Source organism: Schistocerca americana, chromosome 3 (genome assembly GCF_021461395.2).
Source record: "Schistocerca americana isolate TAMUIC-IGC-003095 chromosome 3, iqSchAmer2.1, whole genome shotgun sequence".
Lineage (NCBI taxonomy): Eukaryota > Metazoa > Arthropoda > Insecta > Orthoptera > Acrididae > Schistocerca > Schistocerca americana.
The window spans coordinates 364,717,725-364,743,113 of record NC_060121.1 but is presented as its reverse complement, the minus strand read 5'-3'; the positions used below and the strand labels follow the sequence as shown (position 1 = coordinate 364,743,113).

Here is a 25,389-nt window from a genome sequence, read left to right as displayed (position 1 = left end):
ACAGAAAACTAAAAGGAAGTGGAGAAAGGAAAAGTTACTGAGAAGAAATGCTGAGACCGAAGAAATTAACATGAATTAAGGTAGGGTGAGTCGTGAGGACCAGGGATATTGTGTAACGCCAGTTCCCATCTGCGTATTTCTCAGAAACGTGTCTGGGGGAAGAATCCAGGTACCCCATGCAGTGAAACAGGCACCATGGTCATGACTGTCATTTTGTAGAGAACACTTTACAACAGAATTTTTGTGTGTTGCCAGTCTACATCCTCTGCCTATGCTCATTCATCCTAACTGATAACTTGGTGTTAGTTATGTCAATATGAAAGGCTGATCGGTATTCTCATAACAGCTGGTACATGGTGTATGTCATTTCACAGATGGCTTTCCCTTTGGTAGTATATGTTTTGCCAGTTACAGGAGCGGTGTAGGTGGTGGTAGGAGAGTGGATATGACAAGTCATATAGCGGGTTTGGCAATAGGGGTAGGAGCCAAAGGATTGGGAAATGGGTGCAGAAATGCACAGGATCCTACAAGAATACTGTGGAGATTGAGAGAGTGGCGAAAAGCTATTCTAGATGTGATGGCAAAATCTTTGCCATAAAGACTCATGGTGAGACTGGCTCATTCAAATCCTTGGAATCTCCCAGTACATTCTCCCAGTTAAATTTCAGATAGTGCTCTCCATGGAAAGTGGCATGGAGTACTATGCCACTTTCCTTGATGTTGACATCGTCCTCACTGAGGGTTAGCTGCACACTTCTGTTCACATCAAACGTACTAACAAACAACAGTACTTACATTTTCAAACAATGGAACCTCTAGGTAGGAATATCAACACTTTAGGAAAAGACAAATTGCCACTTACCATAAAGAAGACATGTTAAGTTGCAGACAGGCACAATTAAAATACACTTACATAAAGCTTTCAGCCACAGCCTTCATCAGCAAAAGAAAAATACACACAATTCAAATACACAAGCAAGCACACCTCATGCACACGACTGCCAACTCCTGCCTCACAGGCCGAAATGCAGCCATAGCATTCAAGGCAAACGTGTTTGTTTCGATGCAGGCTCTTTACAGCATTACACTAGCATTCTCACCTCAGCCTTCACTGGATGTAATTACCCTAGTTCAAAAGCACATTTCCCAGGCCATTACATCCAAAACTGGTACTGCTAATCCCTCCAAAAAACACTGAGGAATGCACATCTTGTCACTCAGTATTATCCTGGTCTTTACTGTATTAATCAACTACTTCGATAAGGCTGTGACTTTCTAAAATCATGCACTGAAAGGAAGTGCATTCTGTCCGACGTTTTGCCCAACATGCTTAGAATAGCTTTTCATCTATCTCCCAGTCTCCACAATATTCTTGCCAAATCCTATGCTGCTCCTGCATTCATATCCCTACCCTGTGGCTCCTACACCTGTGACCATCCCCATTGTAAGACTTTCCCTATGCACTCTCCTACCACTTTCTATTCCAGCCGTATAAATGTCAAAAAATACACCATCAAAAGAGAAAGCTGCCTTGACACGACACATGTCACGTACCAGCTCTTATGGAAACACTGCTTAGCCTTTTATGTTGGCATGACTACCAACTAGTTATCAGTTAGGATGAGTGGGCATGGGCAGAGGGTGTATACTGGCAACACATAATATCCTTTTGGAGAGCCGGCTCTACAGTGTGACAGTCGTGACCACAGTGCCTGTTTCACCACATGTCTCGTGTGGATTCTTCTCCCAGACACCAGTTTCTTACATCTCCACAGGTGGGAACCGGCTTTACAACATGTCTATCGTTCTCACCACCCACTTGGCCTTAATTTACATTGATTTTTTCTGTCTCAGCATTTCTTCTCAGTAACTATTCCTTTCTCCACTCCCCCTTAGTTTGCTATATCTTTCATTTTTTGACCTTTCTATTTTGTCCCGCCCTCCACCTCTACCACATACAGTGCAATTAGCTTTCCACTCTTATTTATTAATGCACAATGTTTTGTCAGTAATCTCTGTCTGGCTTATGACCCTATATTCCATCTTTAAGCTCTCATACTTTCAAATGTTGTGTGGTGCAATCCCCAACAATCTTGTCTTTCCTTCTCATACCATTCAGTAAGCCTCCCCTGATGCGGGGTTTTGAGCAACTTTTCTGAACTCTCCTCATTTCCTCAACCTGACCTGCCCTTTTTCTGCAGATTTTAATACCTTTGCATGTGTTTTCACCTGCTGTCACTTGGTAACTTGATTTTTATCTATACAATTACATTATATTTTCAATAATTGATTACTTTTAGTGACATTTGGCTGTGTTTGTTATAAAGCTGTATGACAAGTAGTAATAATGTACGCTACACAGGGCTCATTATTTATAAATGTAATAATTTTTTCTTTGAAAAATACCATTATAATCAGGTAGATATAAAATCATTAATAGTAGATAATCAGCAGCTATATAACAAAATAGGGGAGGCAGCACTTTTTTTCAAAGAAGGGGCTTTCTTACCAAGGAGAGCAAATAGACTATTCTTCAGTCACATGCAAGGACAATGTCTAGCACCATGTATGAAACAAAACATTTTAGTATGATCACGTGTCAGAAAACTCACTTAACAGCATGTTGTTTCTCTTAGTGGTAAGTGCTGTATCCCTCAGCCACAGTGAAAGTGGCTTGGATGACAAGGTTTTTCAGACTATACCACTGATGATACACTGCTCCATTGACTTACACAGAGAGTGACACTCCAGACAGTGGGCTTGCCCCTTATCTCCACATAAACCGACATGCTGCAACCAGTGCTCTATGGGGTGGCATAAGTAGGCACTCCTTTGCACAGGTAGCCTCAAGTGTTTGCTTGATTTATGTTACTATGCTACATTCCAGCCACTTCCCCAGTGACAACTCTTGGCTATTCCATGGATTTGCTACAGTTTATTGTGTTGGCTGGGTTCTCACTTGCTGTTTACCAACAAATAAACTTGCACTTGGTTCTGTGCATCAGACTTGTGTTATTTATAAACAGCTCGCATCTCTTGAGGTACACAACAAGCAATGGATGGCCATACTACTGTAATACTTAGCTGTGTGGTCAGCTGCATCCTCAATGACACCTGTGGTTCCATTGTTCCTGTCACTGCAGGATAGAACTGATGACTAGTAAACGTACTTGCATCAACTACTTTATAATTTCAACACTTTCAAGGTAAATGACACTGTTCTTCAAAAACTTTTCCTTTTGTCTTGGTCATCACAGGAAGATGATCATGACAGGTTGTTGTTATCCAAGATCTGGGTGTACTTTCAGAGTACTATAGTTACAAAATGCATACAACCTTTTCCAGATTAGAAGTCTACCACTGTCAAAAATTGCAATCTGAATTGTATCATGACTGGGTATTAGATCTTAAAGGATTGAGTCTCCATCGTCATTGCAATTATTTGTGTGTATATTAACAATGCAAACAATCGTGCTGTTTCCATAACTGGGGACTGTGTGCACTTGCCAAAGAAGTTCATACCCAGGTGTTAAAGTCTTTGGATCCATGAAGTTCTCAGAATTGTGCAAAATTTCAAATTCTCACAAAAGACTGAAAAGTTGCCTGATCAGAAGGGATAAACAATCAGTTCATTTGATGGGGAAGCAGGCTATGGTTGGATAGAAATAGTAAACAACAGAGATCATGGAATCATGCATTCATGTTTTTGAGGTTCGGAATCTTCCTCCAATTATCCTAATCACAGTCCAGCATCACTTACATCCCAAATTGCACTGACTTATTGTACAGTGTGTTTTGTGCACCACCCACTCCATCAGTGCCGAAAGTAATACAAAATTTTCTTTTGTTGTAAGAAACATGGTCATGTTAGCAGTGTTTGTAATTCTTGTGTTCTTGTAAGACCACAAAGCTGCATAGTAGTGATTCAGTGCATAAAATTGGAACTTTAATAAACCCAAAATGGGGAATCTATAAAAATTGTTAATAGATTAACTGATCTTTGATAACTCAGGTGGACACAGGGGCTTCTACATTGGATGTCAATTGGAATATTTATGTAGGTGTTGGATCAACTCCATTACAACCATTTGACAAAAAATTTACAACGTAAAGTGGACAATACAGATAAAAGTAGCAATTCAAATTGAAGCATCAGATAATTGTGTAGCTAGGCAGGTTTCCCTTTTAGTCATTAGTTGATTGAATACAGATAATATTTTTAGTCTAGGTGCTTTCATTTAGTAACAAGAAAACTAAGATTCCATTCCAAGCCGTTATGAATTATATACAAAGATCTCAGACCTCTTTTCTCCTGGGATAGGCTGCATAAAATACATACAAACCCAGATTCATGTAAGGCAATCCTCAGTTTCCCATTTTCTCTGAGCTTGACCCATATTCCACACCTGTCACAACAGACCTACAGTGAACATGACCACTTACAGAAACAAAATGTCATTGTGCCCATCTCATCTAGTTCCTGGTATCTCTGGTAGTAGGCCAGGAGGCACACAGCTCCCTTAGACTGTGTGGGGACATCAAGGCAATAAATTATCAAATTTTTGCATAAATATTTCCAATCCCTCGTCATGAAGAGTTTCTAAACAGAAACGAGGTTAATGCCACACCAAGGTCAACCTAACTGGTGTCTATTTACAACTTGCATTGCATTCAGACCCGCAACAGATATTTCAGTTTTGAACACACCATTTGGATGATATTATTATCAAAGGCTTCCATTTGAAATTTCCAATGTCCCCACTATCTTTGAGCACTGTCTAGAACAGTTGTTCCATAATGTTCCTGTGTGTCGCGATTATCTTGCTGACATAATTGCCATGGATGCTAATACATATAAGCACCTGCACAACCTTTTTACGGTATTCACTAATTTGCCGAATGTGGACCTGAAATGCTATCTAATGAAATATTCCTTTAAATCAACAATCTAAGTTTCATATTTGGCAAAAAGAGTAAATTTCCTACTTGACAGCAAGTATAAGCCTTTGACAGTGTGACACCTCCAAAGGTGTATGGTGATCAAAAGTGTGACAAAGCATTTCACATCCTCAAACACGCATCAGAGTCTGTGCCTTGTCTATTTCCATATCCTGCAGGGAAATCATTGATAATAGCAACTGATGTATCTTGATACAGCATTGGGGCATTCTTGTCACATCGTCAATGAGATAGTTCCGAGCACTTCATTGCATCCATGATGTGATGGACTACAAACTTTTATTGGCATTCTTTGGGTCTTGATATTCTTTACTGTCTTTTTTGTTGGCTGAAACCCCCGATGGGTAATGCTGTGCCCTTGGTATTCAGTAGAAGGTTGGGAAGACTTATCCAAATAGCACTTGATACCCATGTCCCGCAATGTCTGATACAGAAGCAAAAGGTTGTGAAAATGGTCTTCACTGGTGGGACCAGCGATGACAGTGTCGTCAAGGTAGTAGGTACAACAAGGGATTAGGTATGTGAGCTGCTCCAAGTAATGTTCAAAGAAAGGCCAGAGCGCTGACGACTCTAAAAACCAAGTGGCTGTACTGGTAGAGAACTATATGGCATATTGATGACAAGGATCTGATGAAACTCTTCATCAAGTGGTTGCTGTAAATATGCTTCTTATAAATCCAGTTTTGAAAAATAATGTCCCCCCACCAGTTCTGTTACGTGTTCTTCCAGACGGGAAATGGTATATGTATTGGGCACAGACAGCGAATTGATTGTCACCTTGAAATTACTGCAAAGGTGGAGCTTGCCATTGGTTTCTTAATAATAACTAATGAAGTAACTCATTGACTGGATGGTATGGGTTCCAAGGCACCTAAAGCTGCCTGCCTATCTAGTTCTTTTACTTAATCACAAAGTGCCAGTAGCATAGGCTTGGTATAAAAGATACGAGGTCACGCTGTGAATTTCAGGGTGATACATGATGCATAATCTGTGGCGTTGCGAATAAAGGATGTAATGTTCCTTGCACATATCATCCAATTCGTAGTAGGGAACGAGGTCAGACATTAAATGTCTCAAGTTGGCAACCATGAATCCAGACTCCGTGAAAGCATCCAAGTGAAACAAATTTTTCATAAACGCACTGCCCACTACGAGGAGCATCAGTGAGCCCACCACTGCCTTGTATGCCATCTCTGCAATAAACTATCAAAGAATAGGAATTTGTTGTCAGAAGGCATTGGAGGGGAATCAAGGTGCAAGGAAGTGTTAGAGTGATGCTTCTGTGCTGGTATGCACTTGAAGTCGAAGGGGGCATGCTGCCGATATGCACATTAATGAACATTTTGTTAGAAGCAGTTGCAAGATTGTCATACACTTGGCCAACGACATCAGTGCCTGTAGCTTGAGAGTTCAAAGTCACAGCTGGAGCTGACCTGTAGTTGCACACAAGTACTAAATGTCCTTGCTTTTGACAGTGATGGCAAGTAGCCCAACACTGAGGACAGGCCAGCTGGTCATATTGAATGAAACAAGCTGGACTGGACGGCAGGGGCTTGTGGCTGGGCATGTTGCATTGCCACAAAGTCTGTCTCCAAAACAGGTGCTGGAATGTGTGTGCCTTCTATCATCTAAGACTAGGGATATAACCGATGGCCTGCAGCCCAGGAAATTTGAAATGCTTGTGGTGCCTTAACTACTTCTTTTAACTTCTTAACTACTTGAACTGCAATTCCCCGTCAGCAGATGCCTTTATCGCAGGCTGACCTAATAATAGCATCCCAAACTATTGTGTCCACATAAGATTCCTTAGATTGTGCATTAACAAAATGATACTTTTGACTAAAAACCTTGCAACTCTGCAGCCCTTCTGCTAAAATTTATGGGGTTGTTTCCTGCATCGGCAAAACACCACTCTCTTGGAAATCACATGGGTAAGCTTGAAGTCAAAAATGAAACATTTCCTCGAATGACAGAGATGTAGGGTCCTCAAGGAGGCTAACTTTCCTAACAAGTGGTACATCTGGAGAAATATCAACAACAAAAAGAGAGCTTTGAGAGAGTCGGTGTAAATTACCTTGAAGGCTGTGAAATATTGCTCTAGGTGTTCCTCATATGATTCTGTCTTCTTCGTAGGCGGGGAAAGGTGGCAGAAAGGGTGGGAAATTTTGAGGCTATATTAACAGGCCTGTCAGCACTCTGTCAAACATTGCCTTGTGTTCCTATTGCTGCATTTCCAACCACCTCTCGCTCTCCAGCAGCTGCCGTGAACGCTGAAGAGAAACCTCCAAGACATGCCTGTCGACATTGCAACTTTGTTAAAAAACACACGTGAATAGTGATCCCATTCACTGCCATTAGTGTAGCTACACACATAAATAAGTACACATAGAATAAATCACTTTAATGACAATGGTGATCATTAGTTCCATCCAAGGTCTGTGTACATAGCTAGGCCGAGTACCAACAAGTGACAAACGTCTTGGGAGCAGAGTCAAGTTAGCATATGAATGAACCATAAAAGAATCAAGCAGAGAGCCCTATGATCCAGGATTTTAGTACAGAGGTTGCTAGTCAGATTCACAAGGTGGCACTGCACACACCGTCCTTGATGTGATACTGATGTCGCTGTTTGATTTACATCTACAGCCATACTCCGCAAGCCACCTGACGGTGTGTGGCGGAGGGTACCTTGAGTACCTCTATCGGTTGTCCCTTCTATTCCAGTCTCGTATTGTTTGTGGAAAGAAGGATTGTTGGTATGCCTCTGTGTGGGCTCTAATCTCTCTGATTTTATTCTCATGGTCTATTCGCGAGATATACATAGGAGGGAGCAATATACTGCTTGACTCCTCGGTGAAGGTATGTTCTCGAAACTTCAAAAAAAGCCTGTACTGAGCTACTGATCATCTCTCCTGCAGAGTCTTCCACTGGAGTTTATCTATCATCTCTGTAACGCTTTCGCGATTACTAAATGATCCTGTAATGAAGTGCGCTGCTTTCCATTGGATCTTCTCTATCTCTTCTATCAACCCTATCTGGTACGGATCCCACACTGCTGAGCAGTATTCAAGCAGTGGGCGAGCAAGCGTACTGTAACCTACTTCCTTTGTTTTCGGATTACATTTCGTTAGGATTCTTCCAATGAATCTCAGTCTGGCATCTGCTTTACCGACGATCAACTTTATATGATCATTCCATTTTAAATCACTCCTAATGTGTACTCCCAGATAATTTATGGAATTAACTGCTTCCAGTTTCTGACCTGCTATATTGCAGCTAAATGATAAGGGATCTTTCTTTCTATGTATTCGCAGCACATTACACTTGTCTACATTGAGATTCAATTGCCATTCCCTGCACCATGCGTCAATTCGCTGCAGATCCTCCTGCATTTCAGTACAATTTTCCATTGTTACAACCTCTCGATATACCACAGCATCATCCGCAAAAAGCCGCAGTGAACTTCCGATGTCATCCACTAGGTCATTTATGTATATTGTGAATAGCAAGGGTCCAACGACACTCCCCTGCGGCACACCTGAAATCACTCTTACTTCGGAAGACTTTCTCCATTGAGAATGACATGCTGCGTTCTGTTATCTAAGAACTCTTCAATCCAATCACACAATTGGTCTGATAGTACATATGCTCTTACTTTGTTCATTAAATGACTGTGGGGAACTGTATCGAATGCCTTGCGGAAGTCAAGAAACACGGCATCTACCTGGGAACCTGTGTCTATGGCCCTCTGAGTCTCGTGGACGAATAGCGCGAGCTGGTTTCACACGATCGTCTTTTTCGAAACCCATGCTGATTCCTACATAGTAGATTTCTAGTCTCCAGAAAAGTCATTATACTTGAACATAATACGTGTTCCAAAATTCTACAACTGGTCGGCGTTAGAGATATAGGTCTATAGTTCTGTACATCTGTTCGACGTCCCTTCTTGAAAACGGGGATGACCTGTGCCCTTTTCCAATCCTTTGGAACGCTACGGTCTTCCAGAGACCTACGGTACACCGCTGCAAGAAGGGGGGCAAGTTCCTTTGCATACTCTGTATAAAATCAAACTGGTATCCCATCAGGTCCAGCGGCCTTTCCTCTTTTGAGCAGTTTTAATTGTTTCTCTATCCCTCTGTCGTCTATTTCGATTTCTACCATTTTGTTATCTGTGTGACAACCTAGAGAAGGAACTACAGTGCAGTCTTCCTTTGTGAAACAGCTTTGGAAAAAGACATTTAGTATTTCAGCCTTTAGTCTGTCATCCTCTGTTTCAGTACCATTTTGGTCACAGAGTGTCTGGACATTTTGTTTTGATCCACCTACCGCTTTGACATATGACCGCCATCGCTCAGTGGCTGGACCCATGCCTCCAGGTGTTGGCAAGTAGAATCATAACAAGATGAGTCAGTGCCTCGCTTCTCGTTATGTTTATCGCCAGTAAGGGGTCTGGTGTGACAGGTGTGGTAACATAAGCTTACAAAAGAATTAACTGTAGCCAAATCTGTCACTTTTATCCGACACCATCTCCTGCTAGCTGATGGCTCCATGCTGCGCTGTTAAGGTCTCTGTTTTTACTGAACAGGTCTACAGTCACCATTCCACAACACTTGCCAAGAGAAACAGAAAAATGCCTAAGCAGAATTTTGCACTTCACCCAGGAACGCACTTCCGGTCCTCTCTGTGTTCTGTACTGCATTAAATAACTTCATGGATCATGAAGAATCACATAATCCTGACTTCAGAAATATGCAAACAAAGCAGCTGACTCCCCCATTTCTCGGGCTCCAAACTGTGCCACAAAATTATACAACATGTATGTTTTCCAGCCAATCGAAACAATTGCGGAATGTAGACATTCTCATTGTCCATATCCTGCTATTATTTTCAGTGCTTCTGTAAGGTGCTGCCTTCTGGCAGGACCTTAAGAACTTTCTCTGCGGTGGATGATGGAAAACACCAGCCATTATGAGGAAATTACTCACCTTGCAAGCTATGTAGGCTCTTGCCACTACCCAATTAGGAGGAGTGGGGAAAGACCGGCCTATCAGCTCCAGGCTCAAAAAAGGCTCATTCCCCAACCAGAAACTGGCTAAGGTGACTACAATAGGGCTAGCATATATGGTTGGCCAGGAAGTGGTATATTACAGTATGAAATAAATAAAGAACTGTATATTTTGAAATCAGCTGTAGTAGCCAATATATACACTACGAATGATAGTCTGAATACTTGTAATAAAAGAAATAAAAAGGAGGAAGCAAGACAGAAGAACATAGACAGTCAGTTCGAGAGCAACAGGAAAATGAAATATATTGGTGTGTAAATATTCAGACAAAGTTGTACATTATTAAAAAAATCTAATGTGAGGATAGGATTCCAGACTAATAATGTATTAAGACTGTGCTTATGATGTGGAATTAGTCATAGTTGTAACAAGTTTCTGAGCTTATATGTTTACAAGATTAATTGTGATGATTGTGCAAGTATTATGTAGGCTAGATTGAAAGAAAACGTACTCACAAAAGAGATTTAATTTGGGGTGCATGTCTCACTCAAACACAAGCATGTAAGTTGCCATACCGTTTCTTATTTGTGCTATCAGTTATTCAATCCTATACAGTTTTTTTGTTGAATCTCTCCTGTTTCTGATTGGTTTTCTATGTCCCCGTATTTTCTCCGCTCTTTATTTCCTAGTTTCACTTCTTGTATTTTGGTATGTTTTGTATGAACTTATGTGACATATGCAAAAGGTAAACATAAGTTGAATTAATTGCCACTGAATAGTGAGGCAGTCATTGTGTACAAAGATAATTATGTTGTTAATAAATTTTTAAATATTTGCTCTTGTTTATGTGCAGCAATACTGAAAGTGTAAGAGATGTACAATTCAGCCCACACATTCACCACATGTTTGCTGCTGTGTCTGAGAATGGCAATGTGCAGCTCTGGGATATCAGACGTCCTGACCGTTGCTGCCATCAGTTTACAGCACATAGTGGTCCTGTCTTTGCCTGTGATTGGCATCCAGAAGTGACATGGCTAGCTACTGCCAGCAGAGACAAAACTATAAAGGTATGAATCAATACTATACATGGGTGATTATAACAAAATAGCAATGTATGATCATCCTCAATCATTGTGAAGATGTTAGCAGGTGACAATTCACTTTTCAGAGAAAGTAGTGAATATCAGATAGGCATACAAAACATAGCCTTGCTGGTTGTTCTTTAAATGAAGATAAGTATAATCAAACATATGTATTCAACACTGTTGCTGCAGAGAGTGTGTGTGTGTGTGTGTGTGTGTGTGTGTGTGTGTGTGTGTGTGTGTGTGTGTTTTGAAACTCATTCATATTAAGATGAAAAATATAAAAGACTAACAAGCAATCATCTTCACTTTGCTATGTCTGGCCACCATTCATGATGTTGATTTAGTGGTCTGCCCTCTGTTAATAATTATTTTCCAGTCAAGATTTTCTACTGTTACAATCTACTACAATTTATTTATTGTTTTGTCTGTGTGAAAAGAAATTTTATTTCTCTTTGTGTGATTTTAGCTTTCAGTTTAGATATTTGTACAAATTATAAATTCCTTTCTTGGTCTTGCACTGCTGTTGTGCACAAAAAATTATTTTCTGTTAAAAATTTCGCCATCTCATGAAATAAAGGAGTTCATATTTAGTATATTAAATTGTTGAGTCAATGTATTTAGCATGCTTGACAACAGTATCATGAAAAAGAAAAATTGTTTGTCACTATATAGAGGAGCTGGTGAGTGGTAGACAGGCACAACGGAAAGACTGTGGTGCCTTTCTGCAACTCAGCACCTCCTCTGTATGGCAAGTAGCATTCTATCCTTTTCATGATATTGGCGTTATTCTATCCTGGATTTTTTGTTGTTTTATTGGCATGCTTGCTTTATTTGTACACGTAACATATTAAAAGATCATTAATGGTGCATGTATGGATTATAATCAAACTGTAATTTGATGTTATATTATGGACTCTCACTGCAGTTCTTGATCATGACTGCCTTTCATACAAAGCTATAATAGTGTCACAGAAGAAGCTGAGTAGCACAGTCACCATAGTGTAGTGGTTATGATACTAGACTTGCATTGAGGGTCGTGAGTTCAAAACTCACTTGAACTGTAAAATTTTAATTTCTATATTTGGTTCGAGTACAGTCTAGAAGTATCCACAAACAGTTCTGTAACTGTATATATACCGTATGTGTTCCGGCTGGAGGCAGTTTGCTCCGCGCTCTTGTATGTGAAAGTGCTGAATAAACATTTGTTCTGGTGGAGACACTGAGTACTGGAACTTGTAGTAGCGCACATTATCGACGACACAGTGGCTCCCATCAGGCCATGACAGAGCTTCCGTTTATGTGATGAGAAACCCGATTTCGAGCCATATGCAACAGATCGCAATCTGTCGGAGACAGAAGAAGAAGAAGAGGACATTATGATGACAGCAGCTGTGTGCCACCATATGAGACACCCTTCCAGGTTCTCTGGAGACGGTGGCCAAGATCCAAACAAGTGGGTGAAGGTGTAGGAGCGTATAGCCAAATTTACCAAATGAGATAGTGTGTTTGGCTAACGTATTTTTCTGCTTGGAGGGCACTGTCAAGCAATGATATGAGAACAACTAGGAGAAGTTCACAAGCTGGGAAGTATTCCAGGTGGAACTGCGCAAGTATTTTGGTGACACACAATTACAGTAGTGCAAGGCTGAAGATAAATTAAAGTGCAGGGCACAACGTCCAGGAGAAACTACAGCATCCTAGATTTAAGGCGTCTTGGAGCTGTGTAAAATAGTGGATCCTAGAATGAAGGAGAAAGATAAGGTTGCACATATCATGAAGGGTGTTGCTGAGGACAAGTATCAATCCCTACTCCTGAAGGAGGTTTCGACAGCAGAATACTTCATAAAATGGTGCCAGTATATCAAGGCAACACATCAAAAAATAATTACACGCAAGAAGTTTGAACATCTTCCAAACATTGTATCAATGTCTGTGATGGAGGAAGGAACTGATTTCACAAGTGTTCTTCGTCAGATAGTGGTAGAGTAAGTTCAGAAGGCACTTGGATTGAACGGCGAGCAAAAAACCAAGAGACTTCAAGAAGTCATAAGGGAGGAAGTGGAACAGACATTGAACCCAATCTCTCATCCTTCATTTCCCTTTAAAACAGTAAAAAAGTAAGACCCAGGCGAAGTCACATTCCTACAATGCCGCATGAGGAATCTGTTTGGGCACCAAGGAAGACTGACATCTGGAGGACCCATGATACCCAACCAGCATGTTTCCACTGTGGAAGACCAGGACATGGGTGTGCTGTTGTCAAGAAAGGCAGCAGATATTTGACGACGCCTGCACCAGAAGATAGCAGACCGATCTTAGGCAATGCCAACTCTGGGACGACTTAGATGAACGAGAAGATGTGGGGACAGGATGACGTAGGTCACCATCGCTGCAAGCCAGCCGCTGGAGAGGATGCTCCCCAATATGCCGATCAAGGTCTCCATCACCATTTAGAAGCTCCAGCTGATCACCTAGCTGCTGCAACCTGGAAAACTAAAGGGTGCGACCTTCCTTGGAGGTGAGGCCACCGAAGAAAAAATCCTGTGCCGTCGATCACTACAAAAATGACAGGAAACTATGTCGATGTCCTCATGAATGGCTGACCAGCCCAAGCTCTTGTGGACTCTGGAGGATCATATTCAGTCATTTTGGAGAAGTATCGTCGCCAGTTGCAGAAAACCGTATTCGTCAACAACAAAACATCTCTGCTGAAGGTGGCTAAAGGGAAATATGTAAAACGTACAGGAAGATGTGTCATCCGTGTGGGTATAAGTGGCCATACACAGCCCTTAGAATACAACGTCTTACAAGAGTGTAATCATGACGTGACATCATTCTTGGATGGGACTTTTTGAAAGCTTCTCAGGCAATTATAGATTGTGGTTGCTTGAAGATTATGCTAGACGAGATGAGATACTGTGGACAGGAAGATGCGCATCTGAGTGTGTGGAGATTGTGTGCTGGATCGAGTGATCATTCCTGCAGTCAGTGCTAGAAAGGTAACTGTCATGGGTCATGCATGCAATGCATCAATCCATGGATCGTGTAGTGGAATGTAAGAGAAGCATACCACTGAAGAATAACTTGGTCATTCCAGCCTCTGTCGTCTCGTTTAAGAACGGATTCTGTGAATTATGGATAGTTAACTGGCACCGAGAACCACAGATCCTTCCAAGACACACGTGCATAGCAAATGCTGAGCCGTTAATTGTCGAACAGCTGAGCATCATAGAAACCTCCCATGCTTAGTCTGTGGGTGAAATTGGCACTACCACTACGGGACAAGATCTTCTAGCTTGACTACCAACAGATCTCACTAAGGAATCACAGAAGAAGCTACTTGCCAGTCTTCAAGAGTTCTCTGAATGCTTCATACTGTGCATCAGCAATGTAACATCGAATAATTTGCGACGAGGTACAGAAAATAATGAAGAATGACATCATCCAGCCTTCGTAGAGCCCATGGTCATCACCAGTGGTTCTCATCAGGAAGAAGGATGGCAGTTGGCACTTTTGTGTTGATTACTGGAAGCTTAACTAAAAGGGACGTTTACCCCCTTCCAGGAATTGACAATACACTAGATTGTCTGAAGGGGGCTAAGTTTTTCTCAACCATGGACATGTATGAGTTTAAGGTAATGCCGTTTGTCATTTTGAACGGATGATGGATAATCTTCTAAGTCACCTGAAGTGGACGGTGTGTCTTTGTTATTTAGATGACATTATAGTGTTATCAGAGACATTTGATGAACATGTAAAAAGACTGAGGGCCATTCTTAAGTGTGTCCAACAAGGCGGACTGAACTTAATCCAAGAAAGTAACTCTTTGGAGCAAAAGAAATAAAATACTTGAACACCTTGTGTCAAACGAAGGTGTGCGGCCAGACCCAGAAAAGGTGAGATCTATAATGGAATTTCCTATTCCTAAAAGTATTAGTGATATGAGAAGCTTCCTTGGATTATGTTCTTATTACCGTCTTTTTATCAAAGGCTTTTGTATCAAAGCCAGGCCACTCCAAGAGTTGTTAAAAGTTAATGCTAAATTTATCTGGGATGGTGCTCATCAAAATTCTTTTGATGTGCTATGAAAAGCTCTTACGACTGACCCTGTACTTGGTCTGTATGATGAGAGAGCACCTACAGAACTACACACAGATGCAAGTGGGTATGGGATCAGTGCTCTTCTGGTGCAAATTTCGGATGGAAAAGAGACACGTACAAAACCCGAGAGGAACTACTCAACTACAGAAAGAGAATGTCTTGCTGTGATATGGGCCACATGCAAATTTTGACAGTATCTCTATGGAAGGCCATTCACTTTATTGGTTGACAGGTCTTAAGGATCCAACAGGACGACTCGCCAGGTGGGCACTATGTCTTCAAGAGTATGACATTACCATAGTGTACAAGAGTGGAAGAAAATACAAAGATGCCGACTGTCTCTCAAGAAACCCTGTGCAAGACCATCAAGACTTTGGTGAAGATAGTGACTGTCTCGCTGCTCTCCAGGATCTCTCTGCTGAGAAGAAGGATGATGCCAAGATATCTCAAATTATGCTTGCCTTAAATTGGTCAGAGGATGTGAAAGGACAATTTAAGGTTACTTTGCAAGAAAAACTGATCCATTTGGAAAGAGGTGGCTACCAGTGATTCCTAAACACATGCGCTTAGATGTTCTACACGAATTCCATGACACACCTGAGGTCGGACATTTAGGATTTATTAAGACGTACGATAGGATGCACAAAAGATTTTTCTGGCCAGGTTTATTTAGGAGTGTCTGTCACTATGTGTCGCCTTGTCCTCAGAAACCGCCTGGCCAACTCATACCAATTCCACCACCCAAAACAGCTTTCCAGTGTGTTGGGATTGACCTCTTCGGACGATTTCCAACATCTGCTAGTGGCAATAGATGGATTATTGTTTGCACTGATTATCTGACACGCTATGCCATTACAAAAGCCGTGAAAACAGCCGAAGCATTTGAGGTAGCCAAATTCATCGTGGAAGACATTGTATTTAAAACATAGTGCATTGTATAAAAACACGGTGTCCCAAGGTTGTTAATTATGGATCGAGGGAAAGTTTTTCAATTGAATCTCAAGACAGAGATAAACCGTTGGTGCAACATTACTCATCACAAGACGACTGCCTACCATCCGCAAACTAACGGGCTTACTGAACGCCTTAATAAGACCTTGATCGACATGCTATCAATGTTCATCAGTGTTGAGCAGAGCAACTGGGATGAGGTGCTACCTTCAGTGACATTTGCCTACAACACCACCAAACAAGACTCCACAGGATTTATGCCATCTTTTTCTGGTACATGGGTGTGAGGTGACTACGGTGATGGACACTGTGCTTCCAGTACAGTCTGATGACGTGGACGATGACTACATCAGCCAGATGTTAACCAGAGCTGAGGAAGTTCAGCAGTTAGCTCGACTCCGCACGCTGCAGGTTCAAGAAAATGATCGCCAAAGGTATGACGCAAGCCACCGCTCTGTTGTGTAACAGCCTGGCGACCTCGTCTGGATCTTCACTCCTGTTCAGAAGGTTGATCTCTCTGAGAAGCTCCTGAGGCGCTACTTTGGACCTTATAAGCTTATAAAGCAGTTGTCTGATGTTACTTACGAAGTTGAAGATTTTGACCCCAACACAAGACAACAAAAGATCAGAGGTACGGTCCATGTCCTTTGAATGAAGCCCTATAATGATCCTGCAACCCAGGGTAAATTCGAAGCTACAGCGACAGGCAACGAGCGGAAAGGCGATGAAGAGCTAGCAGCAAAAGAAATTCTAAGAAGATCACCGCCAGGACAAGAATCGTTCATTGGGAGTCGGAGTATGCAGGACCGATGACTCGTTCCCGGACTAGGAGGATGTAACACCAAGACGCTGTTCTCTTAAGGAGGGAGCAATGTCGCAGAAGAAGCTGAGTAGCACAGTCACAGTGGTGTAGTGGTTATGATACTAGACTAGTGCATGGAGGGTCGTGAGTTCAAAACTTACCTAAACTGTAAAATTTTAATTTCTGTATTTGGTTCAAGTACAGTCTAGAAATATCCACAAATGTCAAGAATCATTGTACTGGAATATTTTGTAACTGTATATGCACCTTATGTGTTCTTGCCAGAGGCAGTTCACTCCACGCTCTTGAGTGTACAAGTGCTGAATAAACCTTCATTAAGTGAAGTTAGTGTTCATCATTAATCTGATTACATCTTCTTCTATGTGACAATATTATTAACATTCAAGCAATTACCATGTTTCATTCTTTTTTTCCTTTTGGTCTCTCTTTTAGGTCTGGAATCTGAATGCCAAACCAACACTTGAGTACACAGTTCCTACAATAGCATCTGTGGGTCATATAAAGTGGCGTCCACAGCGAAAATTTCACATTGCCAGCTGTGCACTTGTTGTTGATTGTAGCATAAATGTTTGGGATGTTCGTAGGCCTTACATACCTTACGCTGCCTTCAATGAACATAAAGATGTTGCAACAGATGTCGCATGGTGTGGTAATCCACACACATTTGTCTCCACAAGCAGGGTAAGTTTTCTTGTAAGATTAAAAGAAAATGTTCTCTTCAGATGCACAAAGTAGTGACATAAAATGACTAAACATAACGCTCAGTTTTCAGTGCAGGTGATTTTTTTGGTATATACAGAGAGAGTTATAATAATCCAAATACCAAAGTTGCTGACTGTTGACTACTGTTTTATGGACGGACCTCTTAATGAGTAATTTCCTCCAGTACAGGATGAGGTGTTCACGCCACATGTTTTGCTCACACTCTGCAGGTTTTAATCTTTAAATTGAAATTAAAATTGATTAAAAATAGGTGTAATACATTAAAGAAGCAGTCATTTTATTTTCACATAATTACAGATTGTTTTCTGTGGAAACATGGTACTCACATCTTCCTTTTTCTCTGTAGCCACATACATGCAACACTGAGATGGATATGGTACAAATGGAATTTTAAAGTTGTGTTCCATGTCCAGCATCGGAATTGTGTCGCTAGTTAGAGACTTTTAATATGTTTTAGTGCATATAGACTGTCTACTACCAGTTTGAAATATTGTATCCCTCTATGTGATTGCAAATGAGAAAGGTTAAATGAGATTTTAGTGAAAAGCTTATTTATTTAAATGAATTTTTAATGGTATAATCAGGCAGCGGAAAGACCACGATGGAATAACAATATAATGGAAGGAGGGGGAAGAGGTATTTAGTTAAAGCAAGGCACAATTCTTTTTCATTGTGCCTGTCTGGGTATAGTCAGATTTGTCTGAAACTATTTTAGCAAATGCACTGATGACTATACTATTAAGTGTCCCAATTGCAGACATTGTTGTTGCAGCAGCCGGTTTCCCTTTCTTTGCATCATTGTTTTTCTAAGTATGTCATTTAATATTAAAATTTTTAGCAGAGTATGAGTATTGGTTAAAAAAGCAGAATACTGTTTTTAAATATAGTTTTGTTTAAAAGAAGAATGTTTTTCTCCTGATAAGCAACTTATTGATCCCTTCGCGGAAAAATCGAGGGGGCACTCCAACAGCTAACTGTGCACTGACTGGTCAGCCTCTGCATCATTGCTGAATTTTTATCCCAATTCCTCCATCAGGGGTTCAAAGAAGTTAAAGACCCCATTGTTTTCATTCTGTCAAGAACTACATGTTCAGTTCCATCTGCTAGGAAATCCTGAACGCAGCCACAAATCTGGTCTGATATTCAGCAAGTTCTTAATTTTTTCACTAAAAGGCAGTTCAGAAACATATCAAATGTCTTCTTGAAGTCCGGGAACATGGTATCAACCTGTACACCTTTGTCTGTGGCACTTTGGATTTCATAGATGAACAGAGTGATGTATGTTTCACAAGATCTCAGTATACTGCATTGTAGTAACACTGTTCACGTTTACGTCGCACTTCACTTAGCGTAGACCGGGACTGTGTCCTAGGCATGCCCGATGTTAACTTACTGGGCACGGCCCGTGCTGCCGGAGTTGTTGTTGTTATGCCGGCAGAGGTCGCGTCCGAATTCTCGCGTGCCCTCTGGTGGACGGGACTCTACTTGCGGCAACTACCGTCTGTGACGCACCGTGTCGATGTGCGCCTCCCGCGATCTTTCTGGTGGCTACTGCACTCCTCCTCCTTCGGGGGGTGAAGCCACTGTGATCCACTGCATCGGAAGGTGGAGCGTCGGGCAGGAGCGATGGCCTCCACATCCATTGGAAGGCCGGAGTCGAGGGGATCTGCCAACCCTCGAGCCGGTACCTTCTAATACGGCTGGAAGTGACCCACACGAAGAGGCCCCCATCGTCCCACAACCAGAGCCCGGGACAGAACGGGCGACAAGCTGTCGAACTCCGGATCCTGTTCCACCTCAGGAGCGGCAAGACCCATTGGCGGGGACGATGGGGGAGGGACTACCACAGGTGAACCAGCCTCTTGAGAAACCGGGCCTGCGAGGGGGGCCGGCTCTCGCTGGGGCATCTCGAACAATGGTGATGCCGGTGCTGGAGCTACTGGAGGCTGCCAAGGCTGAGAACCAGTGCAGTGCGGCAGAGTCACAGCGGGGATAGGCGGTAACGTCCCCTGCGAAACCAACACAGGTGCTGGCAATGGGGAAGCCAGTGTCCGAGAGGTCGGAGGGTGGGTGCCTAAACGTGGACGTAGCTGATTTTGGTGACAACGTACCACCCGGTCCCCCGCCTGCAAGGTATAGAGCCGGCGGCCATTTCGGCGCAGGTCTGTCGCCGGTATCCAACGTGGATTACGACCAAACCCACGGGCCCAGACCGACATACCCAGTGGAAAGCCAGGTACTCCGTTTTGCGACACTGGCGAGGACCAGGTCGGAGGAGGTGCAGCAGAGTCCTAGGTTGATGCCCATGGAGGAGCTCTGCGGGGCTGTGTTCTCCCATTGGTGTGGTCCGGTATGCCGTCAGGAAAAACGTCAATGCTTCCTCCGCAGGAAATTCGTGCACATACTTTTTCATCTGTGTCTTAAATGTGCGCACCATGCGCTCAGCTTCCCCATTCGATTGTGGATGGAAGGGGGGAGACCAAACGTGCCGAATACCGAAGCGCCTACAAAAATCGTGGAAGGTCTGCGAAATAAACTGCGGTCCATTGTCCGAGACCAGGGTGATTGGCAGACCTTCCACAGAAAAGATTTTTGCTAGTGCTTGGATTGCAACTTCTGAAGTGGTTGAGGAGGAGCGAACCACATATGGGAATCGGGAATAAGCATCAATGACAATGAGCCAAAAGCCATTGAGAAACGGGCCCGCAAAATCGATGTGAACACGTTCACATGCTTGGGTTGCCGGCGGCCATGAAGAGAACGCTGCCCTGGGAGATACCTGTTGGCTCGCACACTGGGAACAGGCGGCCACCAAGTGCTCAATTTCTCTGTCAATACCGGCCAGTACACATGTCTGCGAGCCAAGGTTTTAGTACGAGGAACACCCCAGTGCCCCATATTTAATAACGTGAGGACCTCCCTTCGTAAACTTGCAGGAACAACCACGCGAGGAGCTGTATCATCGGTAGCCAGAAGGAGAACTCTTTCCAAGACTGAGAGGTGGTCTCGTAGAATAAAATAATTACGAGGAGGGTCCGAGGCCCGGCCCGGAGGGCGGGATGACCACCCCTGCTGAATGAGGCAAACTACTTGCCAGAGAACCGGGTCAGCTGCCGTTTCCCGGGAGACTCGAGAACTAGTGATCGGGAAGCCATCAACCGCTTGGCGGGACGCCACATCCAAATTAAAACACAAAATCTCCTCTCGATCGAACGTAGGATCCGGGCCCACCGGAAGATGGGAAAGAGCGTCGGCGTTGGCATGCTGTCGGGTAGGGAGAAAATGATTGTCATAATGGTACTTATGTCATAATGGTACTTAGAGAGGAACAAGGCCCAGCACTGTAGTCTGTGGGCCGCCCTATCCGGAATCTGAGAGGCGGAGCCAAATAACAATATTAACGGCTTATGGTCAGTGATTAACTGAAACTTCGTGCCATACAAGAAAGGGTGAAACTTGGTAACAGCGTAGACAATGGCCAAAGCCTCTTTTTCCACCTGGGAGTAATGGACCTGCGCGGGACTAAGAGTTTTAGAAGCAAACGCCAGTGGTTGCTCGGAACCATCTGTGTTGTGATGGGCCAGGACCGCCCCCACCCCATACTGTGAAGCATCTGTAGCCAGGACCAACGGCTTATGGGGATCAAAAGTAGCCAAACAAGGCGCTGACGTGAGGAGGCCCTTCAATGAGGTGAACGCTCGCTCGCATGCAGGCGACCAATCAAAAGGAACACCCTTGCGCAGAAGGCAGTACAGGGGGCAGGCTATGGTGGAAGCCCTGGGAATGAACCAGTGGTAATAGGCTATCTTGCCTAAAAAAGCTTGTAACTCTTTCAGCGAAGCAGGCCGAGGAAGGTCGACGATACCTTCGACCAAACTTTCCAGTGGCTGGATGCCGTGCCGAGAGATGGTGTACCCCACATACTCAATGGACGGTTGGAAGAAGTTTGACTTACGCAGGTTGCAACGCAAGCCCACAGACCTCAATTTGAGAAAGAGGGTGCGAAGGTTGTGCAAGTGTTCCTTCATGCTGCGGCCTGTGACAATTATGTCATCCAGGTAATTAATACAATGAGGGATTGTCGATGTGACGTGCTCAAGATAACGCTGGAATATCGCCGGGGCACTGGAGATTCCGAAGGCCAACCGCTGGTATTGGTAAAGGCCAAACGGGGTGTTGACGACCACCAGCCGTTTGAAGTCCTCATCAAGTGGTATCTGATGATAAGCCTCCGAAAAATCGATTTTCGAAAAATATTGGCCTCCCGCCACAGCGGAGAACAATTCATCAGCACGAGGCAAAGGATAGGTGTCCACCACCAATTGGGAATTCATGGTGGCCTTGAAATCGCCACAAAGACGTAATTTTCCCGAGGGCTTCCTTACAATAACGAGGGGCGAAGCCCACTCACTAGAAGAAATGGGAAGAATGACTCCTAGGGCTGTCAGCTGGTCTAGCTCTTCCTTTACCTGAGGGCAGAGAGCCAAGGGAATCTGCCTCACGCGTAGAAAATGTGGGCGAGCTGACGCCTTCAACGTGAAGTGACCTTCAAAATCTGAAACACGCCCCAGGCCCTCTTCAAAAATATCTGGAAAGTCTGAGATCAAAGATTCCAATGATTGATAGGGAACGTCTTCGGAGACCAACTGTATGGTGTCAGCGATAGAAAAACCGAAAGCTTGAAAGGCATTCAGGCCAAAAAGGTTAGCGGAGCTCGCATCACTGACAACAATAAAAGTAATAGGCCGAGTGACTGATTTGTAAGTCACGTCGGTAGTGAATTGACCCAGTAGGGGAATGAACTGTTTACCATAACCGTGTAGACGCCGGTAAACTGGCGCCAACGGGGCGATCCAAGGTCGGAATAAGTTTGTGCATTCAACAACGAAACTGCCTTGCCCGTATCTACTTGCAGTTGTAACCGGCACGACCGAACCGACACCTCGATAAAGAGTTTGCGTGCCGATGCGTCGGGAGCCTGGCCCGATGAAACTTCCTGAGTGTCAACATCCATGTCCTCTTTACCTGCTTCCTTCGATTCTTTTGCGGCTGAGCGGCAAACTTTAGCAATGTGACCTTTTTTATTACATTTGCGACAAACGGCCCAACGCTGGGGGCGCTCTGACCGATCATGATGTATATAGCACGACACACAGGATGGCAACAGGGGCCGGCGGCTGGAATTCTGTTTACGCGCCGTGCGGGAGCGGCTGTAACGGCCGGATTGTACCGCTCGCACGTCGTCCACCCTGGACACAGTGGACGCGGACGCGCCGCCCTGAACCGCCGCGACGTCGCACCATGCTTCCAGCTGTTGACCTGCGGCGTGAGAGACTTCATACAATTGAGCAATGGACAGGACTTCCTCGAGGGAAGGGTCTTCTAACTGCAGGGCCCGTTGCCGGACCTCCCTATCAGGGGCTGAACGAACAATGACGTCACACACCATAACGTGGGCATACGACTCTCGCGACTGCTCCATGACAAAATGACACTTGCAACTAAGACCATGCAGGGTAGCGGCCCACACCCGGTAAGACTGATGGGGCTGTTTCTTGCATTGATAGAACTCGACCCTAGCCGCCACAACATGCGTGCGGCGGCGATAATATGAAGACAGCAATGAACACAAAGCGTCAAAAGACAAGGACGAGGGTTCCTGCAACGGCGCTAGCTGCCGCAAAACTTGATACAGCGAGGGAGATATCCAAGACAAGAAGAGAGCACGACATACCTCTGCATCAGCAACATGAAACGCCTGGAAATGCTGCCGAAGGCGATGTTCATATGCGTCCCAATCCTCCGCCGTCTCGTCATACGGGGGAAAGGGAGGAGGGAACGGCGCTGGAACAGACGGCGTGGAGAGCAACGCCAGAAGCACTTGTTTCATGGTGGCCATGAGCTCCATCTGCTGCTCAGCCAAAACCCGCACTAAATCCTCCATGCCGTGGAGAAGCTGCGAAACCAGAACAACGACGCAACACGCGAAAGAACGACCCTACTCGTCGCCAATTGTGTAGTAACACTGTTCACGTTTACGTCGCACTTCACGTAGTGTAGACCGGGACTGTGTCCTAGGCATGCCCGATGTTAACATACTGGGCACGGCCCGTGCTGCCAGAGTTGTTGTTGTTATGCCGGCAGTGGTCGCGTCCGAATTCTCGCGTGCCCTCTGTTGGACGGGACTCTACTTGAGGCAACTACTGTCCGTGACGCGCCATGTCGATGTGCGCCTCCCGCGATCTTTCTGGTGGCTACTGCATGCATCCTTGTTGATTTTTATAGAAGAGATTTTCAATCTCAAAAATTGTCATACTTCCTAAGCACAAAATATGTTCCATAATTCTGCAGCAGATTGATGTCAGTGCTATAGGCTTATAATTACATGATCCTTCTTGAAAACAGTAATGATCTGCACTCTTTCCCAATTACTTGCTACCTTTTGTTGCCCCAGTGATCTATGACCAGCTGCTACTGGAAAGGGAGCAAGTTCTTTAAACTAATCACTGTATAATGTAGTGGATATCGTATCTGGTCCAGATGCCTTTCCACTATTGAGTAACTTAAGTTGATTTGCTACACAGTGGTCACTTATCTCAATATCTGTCTTTTAGACATTCATGTAGTAAATACAAGGAGGAACCATACTTGAATCTTCCACAGTGAAACAATTTTGGAAAAATCAGTTCAGTATTTCAACCTGCCAGCTTCCATTTCAGTATCAGAATGGTTGTTGAGTGACTGACAAAGAGAGGTCCCCAGCAATGGGATTGACTTTTTGAAACCATATACACTGTTATGTAGCTTAAGATCCCAGGTATCAAACACTGCAGCCATTCACCATGGTGGGCCCGTTCTTCTCAAGTAATTGACAAAAATAATTTTTGGAATTTAGCATGATGCTCAATAGCATTAAAAATGTTCTCTTGCATACATTGCTTGCGTGGTATGGTGTATAGGATAATAGCTTCACGAGCAGGGGGTTGTGGATTTGAATCTTGTCAGGTACAATAAATTCTTTATTTTTAAATCTTTATCAGAATGAGTTTGATCATCATTTTTATTTCATTAATGATTTAAATGTAATTTTTTATTTCTATTCCTTTGTTGTATAATTTTAATCATAATATAAGTTTCTTCATTTGCTCGCATCTTTCTTCCTATCATTCTTTTTCCACGTGAAATCTTTGTCCATATGTTTTTAAATAATTTTATGTATTTCAGTTTAATTTCTTTTGCTTTGTCACCATGTTTTTTCGTCCACATTATTGTGTTCATTATATCTATTTCTGGTTTTGTGTGAATTTCATTTTGCTTATAAACCCTTCTTTCATGGATATCTTCGTCTGCGTTATTTCATCCATAGTGTAATAGGGATTCACATTTGTCGCTGAAACTAGTTTGGGGAAAAAATAAGTAAATAAATAACCAAAGTGTTTTGCATCAAGGTGGACTCATAATTCCCGTATTGTTGTTTACCCATATTTTTATTCAGGTTGTGCTTTAAATGTTTGTATTACAAGTACCACGCAAAAAAATCACACATCTGGCAATGAAAAATACATTTCTCCCGCCATTGTACAGCCAGTATAAATAGATTATTTCATCTTTTGTCTTTTAACTGATAGATTGTAATTTCCGAGTAACTGCATATTATAATAAATATAATTGAGTTTATATTCACATAAATTCTGATTGGAAAAAGAATGATATGAATAAAAAATGAAACAAGTGAAAAAGT

General features: G+C 43.2%; 1 protein-coding gene across 4 annotated transcripts in view; it reads left to right on the top strand.

Annotated features, from left to right (window-relative positions):
* Nucleotides 1-25,389, top strand: part of LOC124605536 (GATOR complex protein WDR24) — a 139,397-nt gene that overhangs the window by 31,901 nt on the left and 82,107 nt on the right. For all 4 annotated transcript variants that reach the window (XM_047137288.1, XM_047137289.1, XM_047137287.1 and 1 more), the window contains 2 exons: nucleotides 10,819-11,032; nucleotides 17,358-17,606. In XM_047137288.1, the coding sequence (XP_046993244.1) occupies nucleotides 10,819-11,032; nucleotides 17,358-17,606 (463 nt within the window). The remainder of the gene's footprint in view (nucleotides 1-10,818; nucleotides 11,033-17,357; nucleotides 17,607-25,389) is intronic.